Genomic DNA, 26,486 nt, shown 5'->3' with positions numbered 1-26,486 from the left:
TCAACTCCTGGATATTGAGCTTATTTTGGACTTTCACTATTACAAACATTCTTACACAAACATCTTGTGAACAGCGCTACTTCCTTACACTCAGTTCCTAGAAGTGACATTTATTGGGTTAAATGGTACACATTGTAAAACGGATTTAAGACCATCTGACTTATCATCAAACCACATCACTTCTGAGAGGACAAGGGGACAGAATTTAGGACTGTGATAACATTCCCACCAGCAGAGTATCCTATGAGTATCAGTTTCCCCAGGCTTAACACTGTGACTCCATTTTTTTTTTTTAATGTTTATTTATTATTGAGAAACAGAGACAGAGCATGATTTAGGGAAGGGGCAGAGAGAAGGGGAGACACAGAATCCGAGGCAGGCTCCAGGCTCCAAGCTGTCAGTGCAGAGCCCTACGCGGGGCTTGAACTCACAAATCGCGAAATCATGACCTGAGCCAAAGTCAGATGCTTAACCAACTGAGCCATCCAGGTGCCCTGTGACTCTACTCTTGACATCACATACATCCTAGATTGTACTGAGTATCACTCTGCATTTGTTATAAAATAATGAATAAAAAAAAAGATCTTCCCCTTGGTCCCTTCTCCTGGTCTCAGGTTCCTTAGTCTAGGGGTCATTCGAGCATGACAAAGCAACCATGGGTTGTCTATAAATGAATGTGACTGTAGGGGGGCATGGGTGGCTCAGAGGGTTAGGCGATTGACTTCAGGTCATGATCTCAGTTCATGAGTTCAAGCCCTGCGTTGGGCTCTGTGCTGACAGCTCAGAGCCTGGAGCCTGGTTCAGATTCTGTGTGTGTGTGTCTCTCTGCCCCTCCCCTGCTTGTGGTCGGTCTCTCAAAAATAAACATTAAAAAATTTATTTTAGAAATGAATGTGACTGTGTTCTCATAACACTATTTATGGACACAGAAATCTGGATTTCCTCTAATTTTCATAGGTCACAAAAATATTATTCATTTAATTTTTTTCTCCCCAGCCACTTAAAAATGTAAAAACTATTCTTAGTCCGTGGGCAGTACAAAAACAGGAAGTGGGTCAGAATTTGCTGACTCTTGACTTAGAAAATGTCTGGTAGACAACTAAAACAAACCTAGGGGATCACCGTCATGTAAATGTGGAAGAAATCATCAATTTTTCCTTTTTCCTGAATTGCATAATTTTCTGCTTGCTGTCAAAGTAGAGATGCAGTATATACATCTCCAACTATGTTCCTCATAAAAACAGACATAAGTAAAAATGAGAAAGAATTTAATGGTATACACAAGTTTGCCCACTGTCCCACTCAATCGGCAGATCCTTAGAGGGAGCACAGGCCGGGAGACCGGTTGCTATTCCCTTGGTTCGCCGCAGTTTCCACATGCTTTTCACAGCATACATATCTCACCTCATGGAGTGTGAGTTTACATTTTGAGTATGTACTTTTTTGTACCACACTGGTCCTAAACACAAGCCAACACCTTTATCTGATACTCAACTGAATAAAGAACCAACTATCCTAATGCTGAAGGATAGGCTGATCTATTGGATTTGCTAATGACAGTATGTTCGTTTCTAGTGGGTCACATATAATGTACACTATGGAAAATTTAAAGGATTTTTCCAGTGGTAATTTTAATTACATAAAATTTTCCTATCATGCACTAAGTTTAGAGCCTCGCTACTTACACATAAGGGATGAATCTATTTTTATTTCTTAGAAAACAAGGATTAAAACATGAACTCAATATACAATGTTCCTAAGGAAAAAAAAAAGGCAGGACAGAGGAATGAAGGTTCGCCGCAAGCAGCAGGTAGCCAAGTGGCTTCCAGCCAGTCGTCCACATAAACAAACAAACAGGGATGTTTCTAAGAGCCCACGTAATAATAAAATATTGACACTACATTTCTAGAAAGGAGCACTAAATTCCCATTATCATTTGAAATATTAATATTCCCTAGAAGATGGTAGTAAATATTATCTTCATCTCTGAATGAGGAAACGGCGGTCTGGAGTCCAGAGAAATGGAGAACAACTCAGCTAAGGGTACTGTGATTCAAGTTGCTGGGGGCACAAAGATTAACACTTGGTGCTTCATGCATTTTCCAAGCTGTCCACAATCACAAAAGACAGCAGTGACTGGAATATCAAAACAGATTCTCTCTTGTGTGACAGTCACAAAGAATACTAAGGGCAGAGCAGGATGGTATAGGGCAGAAACAGCTGGAGGGCTTCTACAGCATGAACAATGCAGCAAGTAAAAATAGGAAAAAACTAATCCCAGATATGTTAACCCTCAAAAATAGATACAGATCTTTAATTTAAAATAGAGAAAGTTTATTCATGGAGAAAACAGTTACAGAACACCCTTGGGGCTTTTTTAGTCCAACAATTAAAATTGCATTTAAAAAGTCAACAGGAAGAGTTTAGACCTAAAAGAAATCCGGAGAAACTCCTATTCCCCTTTCCTTGGATTTAGGTATACTTTATCTTTTAGGCAAGACAGACAACTATGATTGATTTCTTTTCTAGGAGATGAGATGTCTAGTTCCGCTATCTTAATGTGTATAGGACTCTTTTGTGAAGGCCAGAAAAGCTGGAAGAGAAAATCGCAGACTCTGAGGATGGCTAGTAGGATGAAAGGGAGGCGAACAGTTGGCTCTTGGAAGCACAATCTAACCACAAATCACCAGATGGGGTAGTGGCAGGGGCTTAACGTTATGTTTCCCATTAATAAAATCGGAGGTATTTAATAAAGCTCCATTAATGTGGAAACTCACTTCTACCTCCCCCAGAGGTAACGGCAGAGGCTGAGAGGGCTGTTCTGGAAGGTCAAAGCTCCTTGGACTTCTCATGTACATTAGTGCCAACACCTAACCAGACTGGACCATAGCAAATGGTCTCTGAGCAGAGTGATGAATTGCTTTCCTCTTCAGGATGGGTTCCAAGGCAACAGTGTGATTGATGATGAGTTTTTCCCTGTTTTTGGCTTGTCTTGGTGCTGAAGTCTACAGCAATACAAAAAGTGTGGTCATTTACTTAAGATCTGCCTGAGCAAAAGAACGGGCTCTCCAAGTCTCAGCTGTCAGGGTTTAACTTTGCTCGTTTTACTTGGCTATTCTCATCATCCAGATGGCAGAAACCTTCTGTGGTGATGTCTCTTTTCTTCTCCACTGTGGGTTCCGAAGGGAAGTCCTGGTCTATGGCCAATACCTGTCGGACAGTCATGTTAACACGAGCCGTTTTCAAGTAGCTGGTGCATACCTGCCAGTCCTCCTCAGAGCAGGGCTCTACCACTGAGTCTCTGGGGAGGACGGCTGGGAGAGGCGTCTCCAGGCAGCAAGGCAGGCCTTCCCCCTGAGAACTTGGGAGGACCCTCGGGACTGCATGGTTCAACAGGCGGCTGAAACCTGACATTACCATGATGTCACCGCTGTGCATAAACATGGCCGTGGGGGCTTCATCTCTTTTGAGACCACCCAGGAGAAAGATAGCAGACTGTCCAAAGCTACGAGAAAATAAGTAAAACAATACACAGTAGTAAGTTTCTGTTACTAACCGTGGCTGGGAAAGTTATTGCCAACTGTCCTTTTTTCTAATTTCAGCTTGATATTTATTGCTTGCACATCCTTTTCAAACTGTGCTAAGACCCTTCTCTTCTGGCTTGTGTAAGTGACCAACCCATGATCTGCTGCTTACACTTATAATAGCCCACAGTACTGCTGCAAAATAAAATTTAAAGCAGTTAAACAAGTAGATTAAAAATTTTAGTATTACCCATATAAATTTTAGTGATGCACTTTTTAAAAAAAATTTTTAATGTTTATTTATTTTTGAGAGAGAGAGAGAGAGAGAGAGAGAGAGAGAATGCGCACGAGAGGCATAGAGAGAGGGGGAGACACAGAATCTGAAGCAGGCTCCAGGCTCCGAGCTGTGAACACAGAACCTGACGTGGGGCTTGAATCCACAAACCATGAGACCATAACCTGAGCTGAAGCCAGATGCTTAACTGACTGAGCCACCCAGGTGCCCTGTGTGATGCACTTTCAAGATTTAAGCCTTCCAATAAACTGAGTCCTTTACTATATTTATCATGCTTGTTCACTTTAAAGATAGGACAATTAATAAAAGACTCTGTTCAGGCACTTTATTTGTGAGATACAGGTGTAGCACTTTGCCCAATTTCATGTATGTTTAGGGAGACAAGGTGAGTAAACTACTCGGGGTTCTGTGCTTTCTCTTCCCTAGTCCAAACAGGTCGCTCACTTTGCCTTACAGCCTTCCACTGCCTATTCCACACACCACTGACAATACCTGTCAATACAAAAGGCAGATTCCACACATCTTAAACAGAAATATAACTGTAATTTGGTCATTACTCTTAAGGACTAGGCAAATTTTACTTATAACACTGTTAAGATGCCCAAGAGTAAAAGATTAGAGAATCCAACCATTTCTTAAAGTTATAGCTTTTATTTATTTATTTTAGCTTAAAAATGCCTTAAAAAAGGAATGAAGTTTTAGGCAGTAATCCCAAATCCCTGGAACCAGCTTACCTGAAAGACAGCAGGGGTTTGGAGTGATCTAGTTCAGATCTGTCTACATGGATTCCCAGAGTGGAGTCCAATCGGTAGTAATTTAGGATGCCTGCCTCAGCTCGGAAACCCTGAAATCCACAGGCTGCGGCTACTTGCTCTGAGAGGAAAGCCAGGTCAGAAGGGAAAGGTGTATAATGATCGGCTGAGTATTTCTTTGATAAAAGTAGGGAAAATAAGAAAAATAAACAATGATCTCAGGAAAATAGGAAACTGTGGCAGAAAATTAATTACCGCTTTAAAATGATCTAACTTACATGTAATTCTAACACAGCATGATTTATCCATCTGTTTTTGAGGCATCCGGTAATCTTATTATGAGACATTGAAAATACTGAGCACCTGACATGAATAGTCACTTCTCTAAACAAGACATCCAGATGGCCAACAGGCACATGAAAAGATGCTCAATGTCAGTCCTCATCAGGGAAATACAAATCAAAACCACACTGAGATATCACCTCACACCAGTCAGAGTGGCTAAAATGAACAAATCAGGAGACTATAGATGCTGGAGAGGATGTGGAGAAATGGGAACCCTCTTGCACTCTTGGTGAGAATGCAATCTGGTGCAGCCGCTCTGGAAAAGTGTGGAGGCTCCTCAAAAAATGAAAAATAGATCTACCTTCTGATTGAGCACTAGCACTGCTAGGAATTTACTCAAGGGATACAGGAGTGCTGATGCAGAGGGGCACTTGCACCCCAATGTTTATAGCAGCACTTTCAACAATAGCCAAATTATGGAAAGAGCCTAAATGTCCATCAACTGATGAATGGATAAAGAAGTTGTGGTTTATATACATAATGGAATACTACTTGGCAATGAGAAAGAATGAAATATGGCCTTTTGTAGCTATGTGGATGGAACTGGAGAGTGTTATGCTAAGTGAAATAAGTCATACAGAGAAAGACAGATACCACATGTTTTCACTCTTATGTGGATCCTGAGAAACTTAACAGAAGACCATGGGGGAGGGGATGGGGAAAAAAAGTTAGAGAAGGGAAGGAGGCAAACCATAAGAGACTCTTAAAAACAGAATAAACTGAGGGTTGATGGGGGATGGGAGGGAGGGGAAAGTGGGTGATGGGTATTGAGGGCACCTGTTGGGATGAGCACTGGGTGTTGTATGGAAACCAATTTGACAATAAATTTCATATTAAAAATAAACAAGCCATTAAAAAAAAGAAAAACAGGGGCGCCTGGGTGGCACAGTCGGTTAAGCGTCCGACTTCAGCCAGGTCACGATCTCGCAGTCCGTGAGTTCGAGCCCCGCGTCAGGCTCTGGGCTGATGGCTCAGAGCCTGGAGCCTGTTTCCGATTCTGTGTCTCCCTCTCTCTCTGCCCCTCCCCCGTTCATGCTCTCTCTCTGTCCCAAAAATAAATAAACGTTGAAAAAAAAAAAGAAAAACAAAATACTGAGCACCTATAACATGGCAGGCACCATGTCATGCAGTGATAAATTAAACAAGTTCACCCTGTATGGAGTCTATACATGAAACAATTATTATGTCTCTCTCTGGTATACTTTAATCCCAAATAGGATCATTCTCTTAAGATAAAAGAGCAACTCGGGGTGCCTGGGTGGCTCAGTCGGTTGAGCGTCCGACTTCGGCTCAGGTCGTGATCTCACGGTTTGTGAGTTCGAGCCCCGCGTTGGGCTCTGTGCTGAAAGAGAGCCTGGAGCCTGCTTCTGCTTCTGTGTCTCCCTCTCTCTCTGCCCCTAACCCACTCGCATTCTGTCTCTGTCTCTGTCAAAAATAAATAAACATTAAAAAAAAATTAAAAAAAAAAAAAGATAAAAGAGCAACTCAAAACTGTCACTGCCAAGAGGTACATGATGACTAAATGTAATGTGATGTCCTGGAACAGAAAAAGGACATCAGTTAAAAACTAAGAAAACTGAGGGGCGCCAGGGTGGCTCAGTTGGTTAAATAGCCAACTTTAGCTCAGGTCATGATTTTGCGGTTCATGAGTTCGAGCCCTGTGTCAGGCTCTGTGCTGAAAGCTCAGCGCCTGGAGCCTGCTTTGGATTCTGTGTCTCCCTTTCTCTTTGCCCCTCCCCCACTCACCCTCTGTCTCTCAAAAATAAATAAACATTAAAAAAAATCTAAGAAAATTGAATGAAAAGCTAAGGAAATGTGAATGAAATATGGACTTCACCATTATAATAATGTATTAATATTGGTTCATTAGGTAAGACAAAGATACCATAATAATGTAAGATGTTAATAATAGGGAAAACTGGGTGTAAGGTATATGAGAACTCTGTACTATCTTTTCAACTTTTCTGCAAATCTAAAACTATTCTAAAATACAAAGCTTATTTAAAAAAAAAGCAACTCAAATATGATAGCCAGTTTGGTTTTAGGACCTTCAGCCCATATATGGCCTACTGCCAATTTCACTGGTCAATTTGACAAGATGCCATGCTCAAAACTTTGGAACTGAAACTGACTTATACCGTGGTCAAGGCGGGACCTTAAAATGGAAGTAATTTTCAGCATTCATCTCTCTGAACTGTTTTTAGCACATAAAGATCACAAATATCCTTCTCTTAAAAAAAAAAAAAAAAAAAAAAAAAAAAGAGGCCAGAAGACTCTTTCTCTCCAAAACCCAGCAATTCAGGAGCACATCAAGGTGGTAGACGAGGGTGAGGGCTACCCCAGTGAGGTAAGCCTGCAGCAGCCCCAATCCCCTTTGTCTCGCTGCTGCTATCACATCGCCCTTTGCCCAATCAACCTCAAAATGATTAGAAAACCCACTTTTGTCTTAAATCTCCACGAGTGTCCTGATGTACCCCAGCTGTAGCAAAGCTCTGGAGAGAATGTATTTACTTTGGCCAGAAGTGAGCTTTAACTTCAGGTTAAGGATGTGATAAGTCTTTGATGGATGGCCAAGTCTCCTCAGTTGAAATTTCTCTTTTATTTTTTCCTTCTCCTTTTCCTGAACTGTAAATAAGAGTTCCTATTTATTCTTGAAGAGAACTTTAAGGGATTTTCTCCACCCTTTCAAGTTTCAGTCCTTCACAAGATCAACTACTCAGAGCCGCTGTTCCAACACAAGGCTGGCTGTGCTGTGATCAAAGAAGTGCCTTTGTGGGCTTCTAACTCCATCCAAACTGTCTATCCACTAGTCTTCTTATGTCTCTTCCACTTTTCTCTGCTTACTCATTTAGTTTCTGGTAATTTTTCACTCCACATTTTTCTTAGTAAATGAGAGTACCTTTAAGTCCTGGGGGAATAACAGTACCACCAATAAAAATAACATCATAAAAAACAATGAGCTAACATTTACTGTGTTAATGCATTTAACTGCACAGAACAGCCTAGCACTGCTGTTATGCGGGCATTGAGCCTCTGACTCTCACACCCACCTTATGAGGTAGGCACTATCCTATTCAATATTGAATACTGAATATTCATATTCAATCCTGGGCTGGCTAGGCCAGAAAGAATCACAGGCTATTTCCCCAAACACAGATATCTATATTTCCACTGAATCTGCATCACTGAAAGTAAGAATTGTATCATGAACATTTCTGAGCAACATTTATCCTTATTTTGAGCAGTTAAATGTATTTGTTAATAAGCTGGTTTCACTGAAACTATGGAGCTTTTAGAAAGTAACTAGTTAGTGGGAAGATGGGTCTATACCACTCTGTTTATTCAGTTTATTCTAAGAATTAGTCCTTCCACTTGGTGGCAAACATCTCCTGGAGACAGGCTGCCAGTGATAAAGGAGGAACTTTTGGAAGCAGAGAAGTCAGGAAAGGAAATTGTACTTTAAGAAAAGAGAACTTTGTTAACTGTAGGACATTTTTTCCCATCTGTGTCTTGCTCAGACCTTATATAGCAGGCAAAGGTGTCTTTTTTGAGTTCATGGAAAAGTACACCAGAAGTATATGGAGCTCCTTTTTTTACACCAAATAGGTATCATGTAGAAAATACAGGCTCTTAGCATAACACTCTCTAGTTCCAACCACATTGCTACAAAAGGCCATATTTCATTCTTTCTCATTGCCAAGTAGTATTCCATTGTGTATATAAACCACAACTTCTTTATCCATTCGTCAGTTGATGGACATTTAGGCTCTTTCCATAATTTGGCTTTTGTTGAAAGTGCTGTTATAAACATTGGGGTACAAGTGCCCCTGTGCATCAGCACTCCTGTTTCCCTTGGGTAAATTCCTAGCAGTGCTATTGCTGGGTCAGAGGGTAGATCTATTTTTAATTTTTTGAGGAACCTCCACACTGTTTTCCACGGTGGCTGCACCAGTTTGCATTCCCACCAACAGTGCAAGAGGGTTCCCATTTCTCCACATCCTCTCCAGCATCTATAGTCTCCTGATTTGTTCATTTTAGCCACTCTGACTGGTGTGAGAATGTGTCTCAGTGTGGTTTTGATTTGTATTTCCCTGATGAGAAGTGATGTTGAGAAAGACAGATACCATGTGTTTTCACTCTTATGTGGATCCTGAGAAACTTAACATAGGACTATGGGGGAGGGGAAGGAAGAAAAAAAAAAAAAGAGAGGGAGGGAGCCAAATCATAAGAGACTCTTAAAAACTGAGAATAAACTGAGGGTTGTTGGGGGGTGGGAGGGAGGGGCAAGTGGGTGATGGGCACTGAGGAGGGCACCTGTTGGGATGAGCACTAGTGTTTATATGGAAACCAATTTGACAATAAATTTCATATTAAAAAAAAAAAAAATTGCCAGGGTTCATATCCATCCTAACTAATGATGTATTTTCCACACAATCACTCAAAGTATATAAGTCAAATCATCTACCAATTCTAGATGATCTTCTTTGCTGTCAAATTTATTAAAATCAGTGCTTTTGCTTAAAGACCTCTGGTAGACAAAGACAATGTATAAAGATATATCTATAACTATAAACATATCTCAACATGTATTAAATTATTTGACGGAAAAAAAAAGAAAATACAGGCTCAACAAACACTAAACAATAATGGAAATAAAGATTTTAATTGAGAATTGTTCTTAAATACAATAAAGAAAAATCTATATCCCTGAAATGTACTTAGAGCACCAATGACTTCTGATGAAATAATATAACGTAAGGGCATTTGAAGAAGAAATTTCATCCTGGGAAAAATTACTCATTCCTCTTGAGATACTGTTATCAAGAGGATTTTTTTTTTTTTAATTTTTTTTTTTTTCAACGTTTATTTATTTTTGGGACAGAGAGAGACAGAGCGTGAACAGGGGAGGGGCAGAGAGAGAGAGGGAGACACAGAATCGGAAACAGGCTCCAGGCTCTGAGCCATCAGCCCAGAGCCCGACGTGGGGCTCGAACCCACAGACCGCGAGATCGTGACCTGGCTGAAGTCGGACGCTCAACCGACTGCGCCACCCAGGCGCCCCTGTTATCAAGAGGATTTTAAGAGACAGATGAAAGAGATCCCTGCACAAATGGATAATCTGATACTTTAAAATAGTGGCCAGGAAGAAATCCAATCACTGAGCCCAAGGAGTGTAAAAAGTGGAAGACAATGGAATTAGCAAGAAAATGTGAATACCTTACTGTCCCAGTTATAATGGTAGCCTAGGGTCACCCAGCGCAACTTCTCTAGTAAACTTCGGGGTCTCCGTTTATTCACTTCCTTAAGCCTGTGAAGATTAGGGACAAAAGAGGATTGAATTATTCACCTCAATTGGCAGCAAAGTCCCTCTGCCTGGAGTAAATCTGCTTTCCTTGGTATAAGCTGTTGGCCAAGATCTTGATAGGAAAAATGAGAAAAGACAAATGAGTTGACAAGAATAACACTAAAAAAACATGTTAGCATCTCTCATTTTTAGTCCTTGTTCTAAATCCTCTGCTGAACGGGATCAATTTTAAGTGGTAAGTCTCCGGCATCTCAATAATGACAAAATAAGAATAACAACAGAAATGTTTTTACCCATCCACTGGAAATGGGACCACAGACACTACGGGTAATTGAAAAATTGGCTAACAGAGCATGTTCTATTTGGTTTGCTAAAAGTGGGGTATGATTAATCATAGGTATCACTATGTCTAATGATGGTGGCTTCCCAGAATTATAGGTTGGGGGAGAAAGTTTGGCAAAATATAGTATACAACCAAAAATAACTGGTTTAACAAGATTTCTTTAACCCTATAAAACAGCTTAGATAATTGAGGCTTAGCTAACAATTAAGGACCACTGTAATTGATTTGGTTCCGGACATCCATTTCAAAACACAGGGGGTTTCTGTAAAACAGAGAGATGCACTTCCTGCAATTACATCCTGTCTCATCAAATCTATGGGATTAACTATGTTTTTCCTTTTCTTTTAATGTTCATTTATTTTTGAGAGAGAGAGAGACAGAGGTCAAGCAGGGGAGGGGCAGAGAGAGAGAGGGTGACACAGAATCGGAAGCAGGCTCCAGGCTCTGAATTGTCAGCACAGAACCTGATGCAGGGCTTGAACTCACGAACTGCGAGATCATGACCTGAGCTGAAGTTGGACACTTAACCTACTTGAGCCACCCAGGCACCTCATCTACTCTTTTTCTAAAGAGGAAGAAGCTTCTTTGATTTACCTCTGAATACCTAAAAATGCAAGAATGCTAGGCCTAGTAATTTTAGTTTTTTTTTTCCTATTTGATTTATATCATCAATTGATCAAATTTTTTTGGTCCCAAAACCACTCGTGTTTAAAAAGAAAAGATTAAACTGCTTTAAGGAGTTTATATTTGACAAGAGATGACAGATAAGTATAAGAAGAAAAAATGAGGGGAAAATTCAAGGCAGTATAAAATCTGTACTAAACTGAACATCACAAGACTTTGAGGGACAATAGAATTAAGAAAAAAGGAGAGCTCAAAGTTAGCTGTCTAATCAGTTAAGGCTTCATGGCAGAGTTGGGAGTTGTACAAGGCATTGAAGAATGGCCAGCACTTAAACAGGGAGTGGAGCAGTGGGCAATACACGCATACGACATGAGCAGAAGCAAAGGATTTATTAGAGACTTACACTGTAAGTGGCACTCGTCTTGATGTTTGACAGAGTTTACAGAATAGATGCTATCTGTCCTCACAGAGTTTACATTCTAAGAAAGACACCATGACACAGATATACATCAAGACCAGCAGCTAAAAGGAATGTAACACTGATTTATTTAGGACAGCAGTGCAGAAAAGAAACACAGCATTTCTGACTGCTATCCTTTGAAAGGCCTGGTCATTGGCAAGCATCTGGAACTCGGAATTTGGGGAGGTTCACACCGTTCCCAGAACTGCTGCTCACTGGGCCTAAACTTTTTCTGCAAAATAATAAGGTTTACGTTAAACACCAGCTTCCTTCTGGGAGTCTAGAATTTTGATATATGTCAGACAGAGACTGTCAATGTGACCAGCCCCTAGTCAAAACCTGGGCACTGAGCTTCCCGGGTAGACAACATTTCCAATTTGTCACAACTTGTTACCGGGGGAATTAAGCACACCTTGTGTGACTTCACTGGGAGAAAACCCTGGAAGCTTGAGGCTGGTTTTCCCAGGACTCTGCTCAATTCATCTTTTCCTTTCACTGATTGTGCTCTGTATTCTTTGAACTGGAATAAATCCTATCCATGAAGACAACTATATCGTGAGCCCTGCTGGTGAATCACCAAACTCAGGTAAGGTCTCAGGGACACTTGGCATGAGAAAAAATGGATAACTAGTAACAATTTAGGGGAAACAACATGTAAGCTTGGCCAGTTACTGCCACTATCTGGGATGAACAGTTATCATGCAGAATGACCATACATTATTTAAATTTTCTACATGTAAAAGCTAAAAACTGAAAGAAAAAAAAAAAGGAATGCACAGTTACTAACACAACCTGAATTCTATGTGTCTTCAACTAAAGGTACAGATAAAAGAACTCCCTAATGATCCCCCAGGAGAATACAATCTACCTTACTAGACTTGAGACAGAAAAATAAGAACGACCTCTTATTTCTGGACTCAAGTGAATCTGATGTATCAGTGTGTATGCCACTTAGTTTCTGCCAAGTGGTTTCCAAATTTTAATGCTCATGAGAATCATCTAGAGGGCTTGCTAAAATTTGCATGGCTGGGCCCAGGCCTACAAATTCTGATTCAGCAGGTCTAGGGTGGAACCTAAGAATCTGAATCTCTAAGTTCCCAAAGTGATGCTGATGCTGATGAATCAGGGGCCATACTTTGGGAAACACTATTTCAGCCAAAATTAAAAAACAAAACAAAATACCTTCCATCTTTCTAGATCAATAAAAGATCATTTTATTCTTGATGAGAAACCCATACTATTATATTAAAACTAGACCAGGGGTGCCTGGGTGGCTTAGTTGGTTAGTCAGACTCTTGATTTCAGCTTAGGTCATGATCTCATGGTTCATGAGATCAAGCTCTGTGTGGGGCTCTGTGCTGTCAGCTTGGGATTCTCGTCCCCACTCTCTCTTTCTTAAAATAAATAAACACTAAAAACAACAACTAAAACAAAAACTAGACCAGGGCACCTGGGTGGCTCAGCTGGTTAAGCATTGGACTCTTGATTTCAGCTCAGGTCATGATCCCAGGGTTGTGGGATCGAGCCCTGCACTGGGCTCTGCGCTGTTGGAGCCTGTTTAGTATTCTCTCTCTCCCTCCCTCTGCCCCTCTCCCTGACTCGTGTGCTCCAAAAAAAATAAAATACAGGGAAATTAATTAAAAACAAACAAAAGCCCCCAAAACTAGGGGCGCCTGGGTGGCTCAGTCTGACTTTGGCTCATGTCATGATCTCATGGTTCATGAGTGCAAGCCCTGCATCGGGTTCTGTGCTGATAGCTCAGAGCCTGGAGACTGATTTGGATTCTGTGTCTTCCTCTCTCTCTGCCCTCCCCTGAGCACACTCTGTCCCTCTCAAAAATAAATAAACTTAAAAAAACAAAACAAAATAAAAAACAAAAAAAAACCCCCAACAACCTAAAAAAAAAAAACCCCAAACCCCAAACTAGACCAATCTGAACAAATAAAGATAACAACAATGCAGCTCTAAAAATAATATAGAGGATGATGGTATTTCAGACATCTGATATGGCAACAACAAGCTGCTTTTCCGTCAAAAGATTCAAGGTATATGCTATTGTAATTAACAAAGATTTATGGTATTAGTAAAATTATCAAAATTATAGTAATGACCAAACATGACCAGAATCCTCCTGTACCTTTTTTTTTTTTTTTTTAATTTTTTTTCAACGTTTTTTATTTATTTTTGGGACAGAGAGAGAGACAGAGCATGAACGGGGGAGGGGCAGAGAGAGAGGGAGACACAGAATTGGAAACAGGCTCCAGGCTCCGAGCCATCAGCCCAGAGCCTGACGCGGGGCTCGAACTCACGGACCGCGAGATCGTGACCTGGCTGAAGTCGGACGCTTAACCGACTGCGCCACCCAGGCGCCCCACCTCCTGTACCTTTTTAAAAAATTTTTATTTATTTTTGAGAGAGAGAGAGAGGGGGGCAGGCAGAGTGTGAGCAGGGGAGGGGCAGAAAGAGGTAGAGACAGAATCTGAAGCAGGCCCCAGGCTCAGCTGTCAGCACAGAGCCTGACACAGGGCTTGAACCCACGAACCATGAGATCATGACCTGAGCTGAAGTTGGAGGCTTAACTGACTGAGACACCCAGGCGCCCTGCCCTCTATGATATACCTTTCACAATTTTTTCCTGTTTTAGGAAACCAAAAGAACATCTCTTTTCTACCTTAATTGTATCACTATAAGGATGGCTTTGGGTTTTGCCTTGTATTACTTGGGGGGATTGGTGTAAGTGTATAAAAGCATTAAGCCCAGGCCACATAACAAAAAAGAAAAAAAAGGCTTAAAGACTTGTGCAGTAAGGGGTGCCTGGGTGGCTCAGTTGGCAAAGCATCCAACTCTTGATTTTGGCTCAGGTCATGATCTTGCAGTTGTGAGACTGAGCCCCACATCAGGTCCCACACTGTTAGTGCAGGGCCTGCTTGGGATTCCCTCTCTCCCTCTCTCAAATAAACAAACTCAAAAACAAAAACAAAAACTTAAACAAACTTAAAAAAAAGCCGACTTGTCCAGTGAAAGTACAGTTGTGATGACTGAGTGTGCCATTGTGAGGATAATTACATACACATACACACATTTTGTGTAATGTGTTAGACCCACGTAGTTAGTATATGATTCCACCCTTGATTTCATATTGTCTTCTGAGAACACAATTTCAATTCTTGTCTTTGAAGGAATGTCTGGAAGGAAAGTCACAACAATTATAAGACCAGCTTTGCAGATGTGAGAGCACTACTGGCTAACACTGGCCACTTCCTGTCTCAGCACTACTTAGTGACATTCTGGTCCCTGTGGGCTTTGGGTAACAAAGATTCCAAAATATTCACCCTTAAGCACCGTGAATAGTTTAAAGCCAAAACCAAGTTTAACGCACTCCCAGATCATTTGCAAGCAGGAAATACTGATGGATTAATAAAGGGGGTGGGCTGTTTTCTTTTTAAACCTGACTTGTCCAAAAGGAGGCCAAGAAGGCTTGGCGCCAACAGAGCTGCCACATCCACTCTAAGGAATGCAAGGGGTATGCTGGCACCTAACTTTAAATCTTCATCCAATTATCTAAAAGAATGTTTTCAACCAAATATGACCTTGATTACTGGTTCTCACTGAAAGCAAACACACTCCGCTCCCTGCCTCTGCTGCAGCTCCAGGCACCCATGATGGATGGGTCAGCTGGCCACCTTCTCCCCTGGTCAATGTGCCCACACAGCAGTCTGCTCATTTCCTGTCATGGCTAAGTGCTTTATGTACGCGCTGGCATTCTATGGTGCTGCTTTCAACTGTACCTAACTGGGTGAAAATGGACTGTCCTGCCTGTCCACTTGTTGTGCAGTGGGGAGTTTGGGTGTCATAACTAAGCACTGGCATGGTCTTTTCTTCCTTGCTTCAAGGGACATTAGCAAATCGTTGTGAAAGTAAACGTCTGAGGGCAGAAAAGGTCTGAAGGCTGTTTTTGATAAAATACTATTACAGGTATTTATTTTTTTCAATCATTTTTAAAAGCTTGGAAATTGTGTCCTTCCTAACTCTGAATATTTCCCTCCATGACAACAACTTTCTGTTCTTCCTCTCCTAGTCTCTCACATCCATTAAACCTAAGGTTCCACCTCCTGTTCTCAGAACTCCATTTTCTCAGAATTTGAGTGCTTCCAGTTGTCTCCCTTCTCAACCTAAACCTCACAGTCAAACCCTGAACATGGACATCCAGTTAATTCCATCTGGACTGCCAACACTGTTTGGCTATCTTGCAAATATTTACTCTCAGTTAATCTACCTTCTGTTCTAAACCTTCAGCATCCATCTTAAGTTGTGAGTCCTGCTCTTACACCCTTTGAGGACAAGAGTCCAGAGGCCTGAGCAAAAGATCCAGTGAGCAACTCTGAGCTTTCTCTCCCACACCTCTAAACTTTGCATAATCTTTACTCTGTCCTTCCCTCCCTCCTGGTTTCAGCAGGGGTTCTACTTCTTTCCTCGAAGGCCAATTCTACACCTATGTTGCCTCCCATTTCCCTGACACAGCCTCAGAGACATTCCTTCATTCATCACCTTTCTGCTCCTATTTTCCAGTCTTCCTCTGCACTTTGGTCTTTCTCTGGATCTGCAGAAACGTTCAACACTTCCACATACTTAAGAAAAAACAACAAGCATCTTCTTAGCTTAACCTCTTAGTCGAGTACCCTGCCTATGTCCCATTTCCTTCTGCCCCACCTCTCTCCTTCCCTTCACAATCGAACCTTCCCAAAAGGACTGCACAGTGGCCACCCTCACTGCAACCTGACTTCTGCTTCCACCACTCCACCAAAAGTAGTTTCTTAATTTCAAGTACACCACTTAATTGTCCTTAGGCCTACTGACATGGTTGGCCCTTCTTTTATTCTGGAAACATTTTCCTGTCTTGACTTCTAATAGCATTCCCCCAACCCAAGCTGATACTTTCTAGAGCTAATGGCTTTCTTTTCTCTGTATGTTTTCCACTAAACAAACAATCACATCCATTCTCATTGCTTCATTAGTCTTTTTTTTTTTTTTTTTTAAAGTAAACTCTATGCCCAATGTGGGGCTTGGACTCATGACCCCAACATCAAGAGTTGCACACTCTACTGACTGAGCCAGCCACGTACCATGCTATACTATGGTCTTTATGTAGAACCCCCACATCTCCCTCTCTGACTTCACTCCTAAACTCAGTTCCATGTTTCCAGAGGGATACTGGACATACTTACCTGGATACTCCACAGGCATTTCAGAAACATGAATCTCTAAACTACACTAAGGATTGTCTCTGCTCCTTCTTCTCTTCCTCTAATCCTATTTCCATTAAAAATCTTAGATTATAATGTTACAATGAATGTGGAGGTGGAGTTATCTTTTTGAGACAATGTTTTCGTCTCCTCTGGAGATATACCCAGCTGTGGAACAGCTGCACCCTCTGGTAGTCCTATTTTTTATTTTTGAGCAACCTCTACAGTTTTACATAAATAACTGCAGTATTATTTGTAACAGCCAAGACAAAGAAACAACCTTAGTGTCCACCGATGAATGAATGGATAAAGAAAATGTGATACACAACCCATACACGAATATTATTCAGCCATAAAAAAGGAAATCCTGCCATGTGTGACAACATGAACCTCGAGGGCACTGTGCTAAGTGAAATGTCAGACGGGGAAAGACAAATACTGTGTGATCTTACTCATACGCAGAATCTAAAAAATCCAAACCTGCAGAAACCGAGAAGACTGAAGGTGCCAAAGGTAGGAACGGGTGCGTGTGGGCGAGATGAGTGAATGTGGTCAAAAAGTGAAAACTTCCAGCTATAGGAAAGTAAGTGCTGGGGATGCAATGTACAGCATGGTGACTATAGCTAACAATGCTGTATTGTGTATTTGCCAAGAGAGCAGATCTTAAAGGTCCCATCACAAGAAAAATAAATTATAACTCTGTAAGGTGACTGTTGTTAACTTATTACAGTAATCATTCTGCAATATATACACATATCAAATTGCTATGTTGTACACCCTGAACTAATAAAATGTACATCAATTATATCAATAGTACTGGAAAAAAAACTCACAACAAAAACCTCAGTTTTGCCCTATTATCCGTGGATAATCCTTAACTTCTTGTCTCTTGATTCGCATAATCTCTTGGTCAGCAAGCCTTGTTAACAATGTCTTTTCCAGACCTTTATCATCTTGTGCATGGATTATTAAGCTAGATTTTTTTAAATGTTTATTTATTTTTGAGAAAGAGAGAGAAGAGAGAGAAAGCATGTACACGTGTGGAGTAGGGGCAGAGAGGGGGGACAGAGGATCCGAAACAGGATCCATGCTGACAGCACAAAGCCCAATGTGCGGCTCGAACTCACAAACCGAACTGAACCGTGAGATCATGACCTGAGCTGAAGTCAGATGCTTAACTAACTGAGCCACCCAGGTGCCTCTAAGCTAAATTCTTAATTGTGTTTTTTCCAACAACTGTATTTTCAGTCCATTTTCCTCATGGTATAAGAAGTATCTTTCTAAAGTGAAAAATCGGTTACTAATCTTGATGAACTCCCACTGTTTATAGGACAAAGTCCACACTTTGCCATAAGGCATGCAACCCCCCTTATAATGTGGTTCTAACTCACTTTTCTGGTTTCACCTCCAAGCATTCCTCCCTGTGGGGACAGGGAAGGTCCATTTTTCATGGCTGTGCCTTTGGCCATACACTTTTCTCTACTGTCATGTTCTCTCTCCTCTTCTACTCTACTCTTTGTACAGCAGATTTTTCTGACTTGTACACACTTTAACCTCCCTTCTTCTTCAGGGAAACTGTTTTCTAGTTTCAGTCTCTCCCTCTACTGTGCCCCCACAGCAACATCCTCAACTCACTTACATGGCTTATTCATCTATAAATTCTGTATATAAGTACTTGAAATCCTTCTTTAATTAGTCCCTTCCTCAAAGGCAGGGAGTGAATTTTAATCTCCGTATCTGTGCTAGCATCAAGTATTTCCAAAAACACAAGTAGATAAGTTAACAAATTAATGAAAATAAAGTGGGAAGATACTATACAATCTTCAATTGATCCTTCTCAAATTCAGCATGTTTTTATCAGGCTAACTGAGAGAATATCAACTTAGTTAAAATAATATTTAAAGAACACCTTCTAAAATATATAAAGAGGGGCGCCTGGGTGGCGCAGTCGGTTAAGCGTCCGACTTCAGCCAGGTCACGATCTCGCGGTCCGTGAGTTCGAGCCCCGCGTCGGGCTCTGGGCTGATGGCTCAGAGCCTGGAGCCTGTTTCCGATTCTGTGTCTCCCTCTCTCTCTGCCCCTCTCCCGTTCATGCTCTGTCTCTCTCTGTCCCAAAAATAAATAAACATTGAAAAAAAAAAAAATTTAAAAAAAAAAAAAATAAAATATATAAAGAACTGTGGTTGGTATCAAGGTTACAAACTTTTCAAAATCTGGGGCGGGGGAAGGGCCACGGTAGTGGAGAGAAGTGCTTGATGACTGGATTGACTCTAATAAATGTTTATAATAAATAGCACCACAAAGTTTTAAAGGAGTAGAAAAGGAGAAGGGATTAATTCTGCTTCCACACCGAGGACATTAATGGAAAAAACTTTCACATATACAAAAACAGGTGCAAAGTATTTCAAAAGCTAACTTAAGGAATAAAGCAACGTCGCTTCATTTAAATTAGTACTTCCCCTTGTCTTATTCTTTAAAGTTGTTTTTGAATAGATAATATATTCACAAAATTCAAACGATGTAAGAAAGGATCCACTAATTCCACAAATACTTATTGGCAATTACATGCACTGAAGAAAACAAACAGAAAGCAAGAAGATAAAGAGTGAGGGAAAATGGGGTACTATTTTTAACTTGATAAGGAAATCATCTCTTATAAGATGATGAGATCCAAAGACCTAAAGGAAGGAAGTCATTGGTTACCTAAGGGAAGAGCTTTCCAGGTAGACGGAACAGCTTACACAATGAATCTGAGCATTTCTCATGTGTTTAAGGGAACAGCATGGACGCCACTACAGTTGGAGGACAATAAATGAAAAGGAATGGTAGGAGAGTAGGTTGGAGAGGTGGCTGGTGGCTGGATCACCAAGGCCTTGTAGACCATGGTAAACACTTCTGATTTTATTCTAAATATAATGGAGTTGCATTAACAACAAATTTTCACTGGCCTTTGTTCCTGGTTCTTGGGAGAGAGCTTTTAAATCACTGGAGTTTCCAGGGGTACCTGGGTGGCTCAGTCAGTTAAGTGTCTGACTCTTGATTTCAGCTTAGGTCATGAGCTCACGGTTCTTGAGTTCAAGCCCTGCACCAGGCTCTGCACTGACAGTTTGGAACCTGCTTGGGACTCCCCCCTCCCTGCCCCCACCTTGCTTGCGTGCTATCTTTGCCAAAATAAATAAACGAAAACTTAAAAAAAAAATTCCTTGGAATTTCCAGGAGGAAAAGAAGTATCTTTGTTATTCACAGTGGGCCCTAGGACCACAGCTAAGTTAACGCTAAAGTGATGACTCAGGATATGAGCTTATGAGGCTAGGAAAACCAACTATGTGATTAGAGGGGTTGAGACTTTTAGTCAAGTGGTATTAGCTAAATAAACCCAAGGGGCTGAGTAGGGGGCTAGAGACTGAGTTAAACCATAGGGCTAATAATTCAGTCGTGCCTAAGTAGTGAAACTCCAACAAAAAACTGAATGCTAGGTTTGGGAGAGCTTCCTAGGAGGGTGACACATCCTGAGTCCATGGAAAGAGGACATGGAAGTTCTGCATTCAGAACCCTCCCAGACACTGCCCTACATGTTGATTCACTGTATGATCCTGATTTGTATCCTTTATAATAAACTAAATTCCTAAGTATAATCCTTCTTAAATTCTGTGAGTCATTCTAGTGAGTTATGAACCTGAGAGGGTTATGGGAACTTCCCTGAATTTGTAACCAGTTGGTCAGATGTGTGGGTAGCCTGGGGAATCTCCCAAACTTGTGGCTACAGTCTGAAGTGAGGGTGATTTGCTTGGAGACCATGCCCTCAACCTGTGACATCCTTGTCGACTCTGGATGGTTGTATCAAAGGTGAACTGCAGTACTGTAGATCAGAAACTATAAGAGAAGTGATGTGATTTCTATACTAATTAGAAAACAGATGGAAGGGGCTCCTGGGTGGCTCATTCGGTTAAGTATCTGACCTTTGATTTTAGCTCAGGTCATGATCCCAGGGTCATGGGATTGAGCCCCAGGTCAGGCTCTGCACTGGGCGTGGGGCCTGCTTAAGATCTCTCTCCCTCTCTTGCTGCCCTCCTCCCTTGCTCCCACTCTCTCTAAAAGAAAAAAGAAAACAGACTGAAGAGGCATGAAAACAGACACAGGGCGACAGGTTAGGAGGCTGCTGCAGTAAATGATGGTGGCTCAGACTAAGGTGGCTGTGATGCAGATGCTGAAAAATGATTTTATTTATTATGATTGTAGCCCTACTATATTTACTATAGGGTCAGATTTAAGATCTCTGAGTGGCTGCATAGTGGCTGCGTTGTACTGCTAGGTATGTCATACTTGATTACCCCGATCTCTTGCTGAGAGAAACTTAGGTTATTTCTCATTATTTCCCGTTACGAACAATGCTGCAATGAAGATGCTTATACCTATTATAATCTTGTGCAAGAATCTCTAGCTATTCACTCACAATAAACTCTGAACAAAACACAGAATTGAGGTGCCCTAATTTTGTGAACAGATTTTTCCCTCTAAGTTCAAGTATTTCTTCTTCATTTCCTACTTAAAAAGTTTCTTCTTCCCTGACCACAGAAACCTAGAAGATTAAAATGGAAAGGATCCTTAGAGATCCTTTAGTTCAGTGGTTCTCAATGTGGATGTTATGGTCAAAAATCCAAATCTCTAGGGAAATCTTGTATGACAGACCCTCTCCCTTTCTCATATGCTCTGGGAAAGCAGGGGAAGCTGGCATGTACTGTCTAGGTGACTATAATCCAACCACCTGAAATGGCTTCTCCAATCTAATTCCTTTGTTTCCCAGAAGAGGAAGCTGAAACACATATCACACAATGACAGAAGGAGAACTAGCGTCCTATCTGATTTTCAACCACCAGCAATGTCTGAGACTATCAATTTCTTCCAACCCATGACAACAGAAGACAGGACCACCACATTTTAAATTTTTGCTAATTTACTAGAGAATTAATTAGTAGCTAATTAGTAGAAAAAAAATCTCACCATTGTTTACTGGATGATTTATTAAAGAGGTTCATCTAAACTATCTTAAAAGATGACATTGGGATTTCTGCAGTCATTTGTCTGAAGAAAGAAAAATCAATTACTTGAAAACACAGGCTGGTTTAGCAGCAAACTCTAACCATGATCTTCCTTTAGTTTACTCTCAATTCTAAACAAGATACCATTAAAAGCTTTAAGATGGTTTTTCCCACTGCTCCTGACTTTACCATAGCCTGCAGACCAAGAAGATGTTAAAGGAAAACCAATGAATTTTAAGTTTTCCTTTCCCCTTTCAACTTAAGGAAATCTTATTTCCCCTATTAGAAGTAACATGACAATTTCTGAAAGCTGCACTATTAGTGACCCTAAGTCCAAACAACACACAAAACCAGTGTAATGGTTTTAATGGGCTGTTCTAAACATTTCTCACAATTCTCTTGTTTAATCCTCATGCTATTAAATGAGGAAAGGACTACCATAAGGCATAGAAAGGTTAAGAAACTTGCTCAAGTTTACACACCTAGTTCAAGTTGCAGAGCTGGGATGTGAACCCAGGTGATCAGACTCTAGACCTAGTGCTCTACATCACTGCACCCTTTACAATCTGGCCCTTAACTTTTCTGCTTCATCTTTTGCCAATTCTATCCATGACTTTCAGGAAGCACCTTTTATAAACTACCTCCAGTCTAGCCACCTGAATGGCTATTTCCATATCTTATAAACTATATCTCTGTACCTGTTTATGTCTCTGCCATCAGCTAACCTACAAATTCCTTAAAAGCAGGAATTGTGTCTTGTCTTTGAATCTCTAACACCCAAGCACAGTATCTGACACACAGTAGAAATCCAATAGGTATTTGTTGAATCAATATATGAACTGTTCTCCCACATCCTGTATTACTATTTCACAGAACTTATTCTGCCTTGAATATTCCCTCTTTGCTTAGGCTGCTTTCTCTACCCCAAACAGCTTTTCTGCTCTTCTGACGGGCAAACTCCTAATCATTTTTGAAGACCCAGTTCAAATCAACAGAGAAAAAAAGAGGATAAAAGACCCAATTAAAATATAACTTTTTTCAGGGCACCTGGGTGGCTCGTTTAAGTGTCCAACTTTGGCTCAGGTCGCGATCTCATGGTTTGTGGGTTTGAGCCCTGCATTGGACTCTGTGCTGACAGATCAGAGCCTGGGGCCAGCTTCAGATTCTGTGTCTCCCTCTCTCTCTGCCTCTCCCCTGCTCACGCTCTGTCACTCTCAAAAATAAATAAACGTTACAAGAAAAAATTTTAAAAAATAGTAATGATTTTTTCTTCTTTGACATCTCTTTCTTGCCTAGAGGAATTATTTCTCCCTCTGGCCCCCACAGTATTTTTCTAAACACCTATCATAATACTTTCTAAGCTTCCTTATAATTATTCCTGTTGACACTGAGTTGCTGCCATAGACTATGCATTCTTGAGTACAAGGACACTGTCCTATGTGTCTTTGTATCTCCAATGCTTAGCCTCATGTCTGGTATACAACTAACCCTCAATAAGAATTTGTGGTATGATAGGATGTCTGGCTGGCTCAGCCAATAGAGCACGTGACTCTTGATCTCAGGGTCATGAGTTCGAGGCCCATGCTGGGTATAGAGATTACTTTAAAATAAAAAAAATTGTGAATGAATAAATGGTGATACTACATTAAGGTGCAAATGTTAGTTCTCAAGAGGAATAACTAATCCATCATAAAACTGCTAGTAGCAGTGACTTCATCTAGGAGAGTGGAAACCAATAGCTTTTAGTGTTAATTTTTTCAGAATATCACAAATCTTCAAAGGAACTCACTTTATTTTTTTAAAAAAGATTTTATTTTTTTAAGTAATCTCTACACCCAATGCTGGGCTCAAACTTACAATCCTGAGATTAAGAGTCACATGCTCTATGAAATGAAGCGGCAAGGTGACCCTGGAACTCACTTTAAGCAGAAAAAGGGCTGAAGCTGAATGAAAATGGACCAGCTGATGAGTAAGGAGGATGAACTTGAGATCCAAGTTATAAGCAAATCTTTTTTTTTATGTTTATTTATTTTTGAGAGAGAAAAATAAATGATGAACCTAAAACAGATCTCAGTTTAATATAACTGTCAAAGTGTCTGTGCAAATGTTCCCAGGGGAAAGAAAATAATTGTGCCATATTTGCATGGGAACGAGGGGAAAACACGTCAGTCACATTCACTGAATTGTTCTGGAGTAGTTCCTATAAAGATGTGCAGTGACCTGAGCTGAATACGAACGCTTACCTCAGAAACTCTTTGCTCTGTTCCCAGAGGTCTTGGGTCTCTTCTTTAGTCATGTGTTTGTCCAGGTTACACACATTAGGTTTCTGGGAATATAACTTAAGACACTGCTTCACCCAGTGCCACTGGTAACCTGGGAGGAAGGGGTTTGGGATAAAAATAAATCCTACACAAAAGATGGGTGGGGAAAGAAGGAGAGGAGAAAATTCTCCATCAGTTATATTTAGATAATTTATTTTTGTTGACATCCTTATACCCATTACTGTATTATTTATGCCCCATACCCTTTGCTCATGCTTCGTGGCTTCCACATGTATAAGCAAATGTTCTCCTTTCTATCCTCCAATTTTAGAGAAAGGGGGGAGAGAAACAAATTCTTTTTTTTTTTTTTTTAATTTTTTTTAACGTTTATTTATTTTTGAGACAGAGAGAGACAGAGCATGAATGGGGGAGGGTCAGAGAGAAGAAGACACAGTATCTGAAACAGGCTCCAGGCCCCAAGCTGTCAGCACAGAGCCTGATGTGGGGCTCGAACTCAAAGACTGCGAGATCATGACCTGAGCCGAAGTTGGCCGCTTAACCAACTGAGCCACCCAGGCGCCCCGAGAAACAAATTCTTAAGAGAAACAAATATTCCACAACTATCAACCATGTTACCCCTAAGCAAACCTTAGAATTGAAAATGCCAAAAGTCACTCCTCAAATGCACCAGGCATTTATCACTTACAGAGGTGGTAATCCCTTTCTGCAACAGCGGTCTTTGTTGTATCTCAGTGTTCCACCTTGGCCTTTTTTGTTTTCTAATATCTGGCTAACAACAGTTATGTTAAATTCTCTCAGTTAAAATAATTGGTGTGATTTCTGCCTCCCAATTGAAATCTGACAGAACAGCGAAGAAAGATGATATATACATCTGCTCACATGTCAGGATGCAAATACCTCCAGCACCTGTGCTGAAAGGATCTTCTGTGACCTTGAAAGTAATCTAATGCCTTTTTTCTCCTGGATAAACGAGGAATAACAATAATGAACAGGAATCCAATGCACGGTAAGGATCCATTCATTGAACATTCAACAAACACATACTATGTACTTTCTGAAACCCGTGGAGACAGGACAGCAGAGACAGTGATGCAGACAATGAATGCCCTGCAGAAGCCTGGCTATGAAGGGAACAAAGGCTGAGGAGCAGTCACAGAGGAATGAAGAATTTAAGGGGAAAATTTATGGTTTTTAGGGTTTGGAAAGACCTAAGCATGCTTACAGATTATGAGGAAAGAACCAGCAAAGAGGAACTGGTTGAACACAAAAAGAGGAAAAGAGCAGAGCAAGGTTTTGAAAGCTGGAAGAGGTAAAAGAAAGTGGGATCTTTTGATAAGCCCCCCCACCCAAAAAAAGAAAAAGAAAGAGAGGTGAAGGGACTGGCTTTGAATGGGAGGAGCTTTTCCTCTTCTAAAATTGGAGGACAGGAGTGAGAACATTTGTTTCTGAACGTGGAAACCACTTTTGCATTTCACATACAGGCAAAATTCTCCAAATAATTTCAGAGGTGACAGGGGATTGTCAATATTTTGAGAGAGGAAAAAAATATGAAAAATACCCCAACAACCTACCATCTATCAGCATTGATTATAACATTCCCCAAAATATCAAATGAAGAATACCTCTGACTTAGTGTCAGGAAAATAAAGACCTCTTTAGGCAGTCCACTCTAGACACCTGTTGATTTCCTTTAATGAATTAAACTTTGCCTTTTAATTTTCACATATTGATCTTAGGTTCGGACTCACAGAGCAACCCCAAATTAGTTTCTTATTCTTCTTCAAAAATACCTCTAGCTTTAAGGCTAACATTTAATGCTCATTTCCTGTGTGCCAGGCATGGATCAAAGTACTTTACATGTACTCACATTTAATCTTCATAATAACCTTACAAAGCTGGTATGTTTTTTCATACATTTTGCATACCAGGCAACTGAGGCCAAGAGAGATTAAGAAACTTGCCCAAGGTCATATTGGATGGTTAGAGGCACAACATGAAGCCAGGTAGCCTCATGTCAGAACCTAGGCCTTAACCAGCCCTTTGTGTGTATGGCAACCTTTCAAATGTTGGATGCTGTCAGGTTCCCTCTCAGGTTTACTCTTCCCCAGACTCAATCTTCAAACTCATGACCCTCCCGCTCATTCTTGTAAGGACAGGTTGTGGTTGCTCAGGTTCCTTTATAACAAGCAGAATCCAGAAGTAAATACAATCCTTCTGATCAAGCCTGAATAAGAAGACACTGTCATCTCCCATGTTCTGGACATTACACTTCTA

The 26,486-nt window shown here is 40.8% G+C and overlaps 1 protein-coding gene across 2 annotated transcripts in view; it reads right to left on the bottom strand.

The window, feature by feature from the left end:
* Positions 1-2,312: 2,312 nt before the first annotated feature.
* The window catches only part of ALKBH1 (alkB homolog 1, histone H2A dioxygenase), a 28,551-nt gene continuing 4,377 nt past the window's right edge, over positions 2,313-26,486 (bottom strand). The window contains exons 3-6 of one of the 2 annotated variants that reach the window (XM_025919455.2): positions 24,174-24,336; positions 10,134-10,224; positions 4,554-4,747; positions 2,313-3,505 (exon numbers count right to left, since the gene is read on the bottom strand). In XM_025919455.2, coding sequence (XP_025775240.1) covers positions 3,076-3,505; positions 4,554-4,747; positions 10,134-10,224; positions 24,174-24,336 — 878 coding nt within the window. In that variant the 3' untranslated portion in view covers positions 2,313-3,075. The remainder of the gene's footprint in view (positions 3,506-4,553; positions 4,748-10,133; positions 10,225-24,173; positions 24,337-26,486) is intronic. The other variant, XM_086709145.1, reaches the window with a different exon arrangement.

The sequence above is a fragment of the Puma concolor genome, chromosome B3 (assembly GCF_028749965.1).
Source record: "Puma concolor isolate L17-30 chromosome B3, mPumCon1.1.hap2, whole genome shotgun sequence".
NCBI lineage: Eukaryota > Metazoa > Chordata > Mammalia > Carnivora > Felidae > Puma > Puma concolor.
This window is presented reverse-complemented; position numbering and strand designations above follow the sequence as displayed.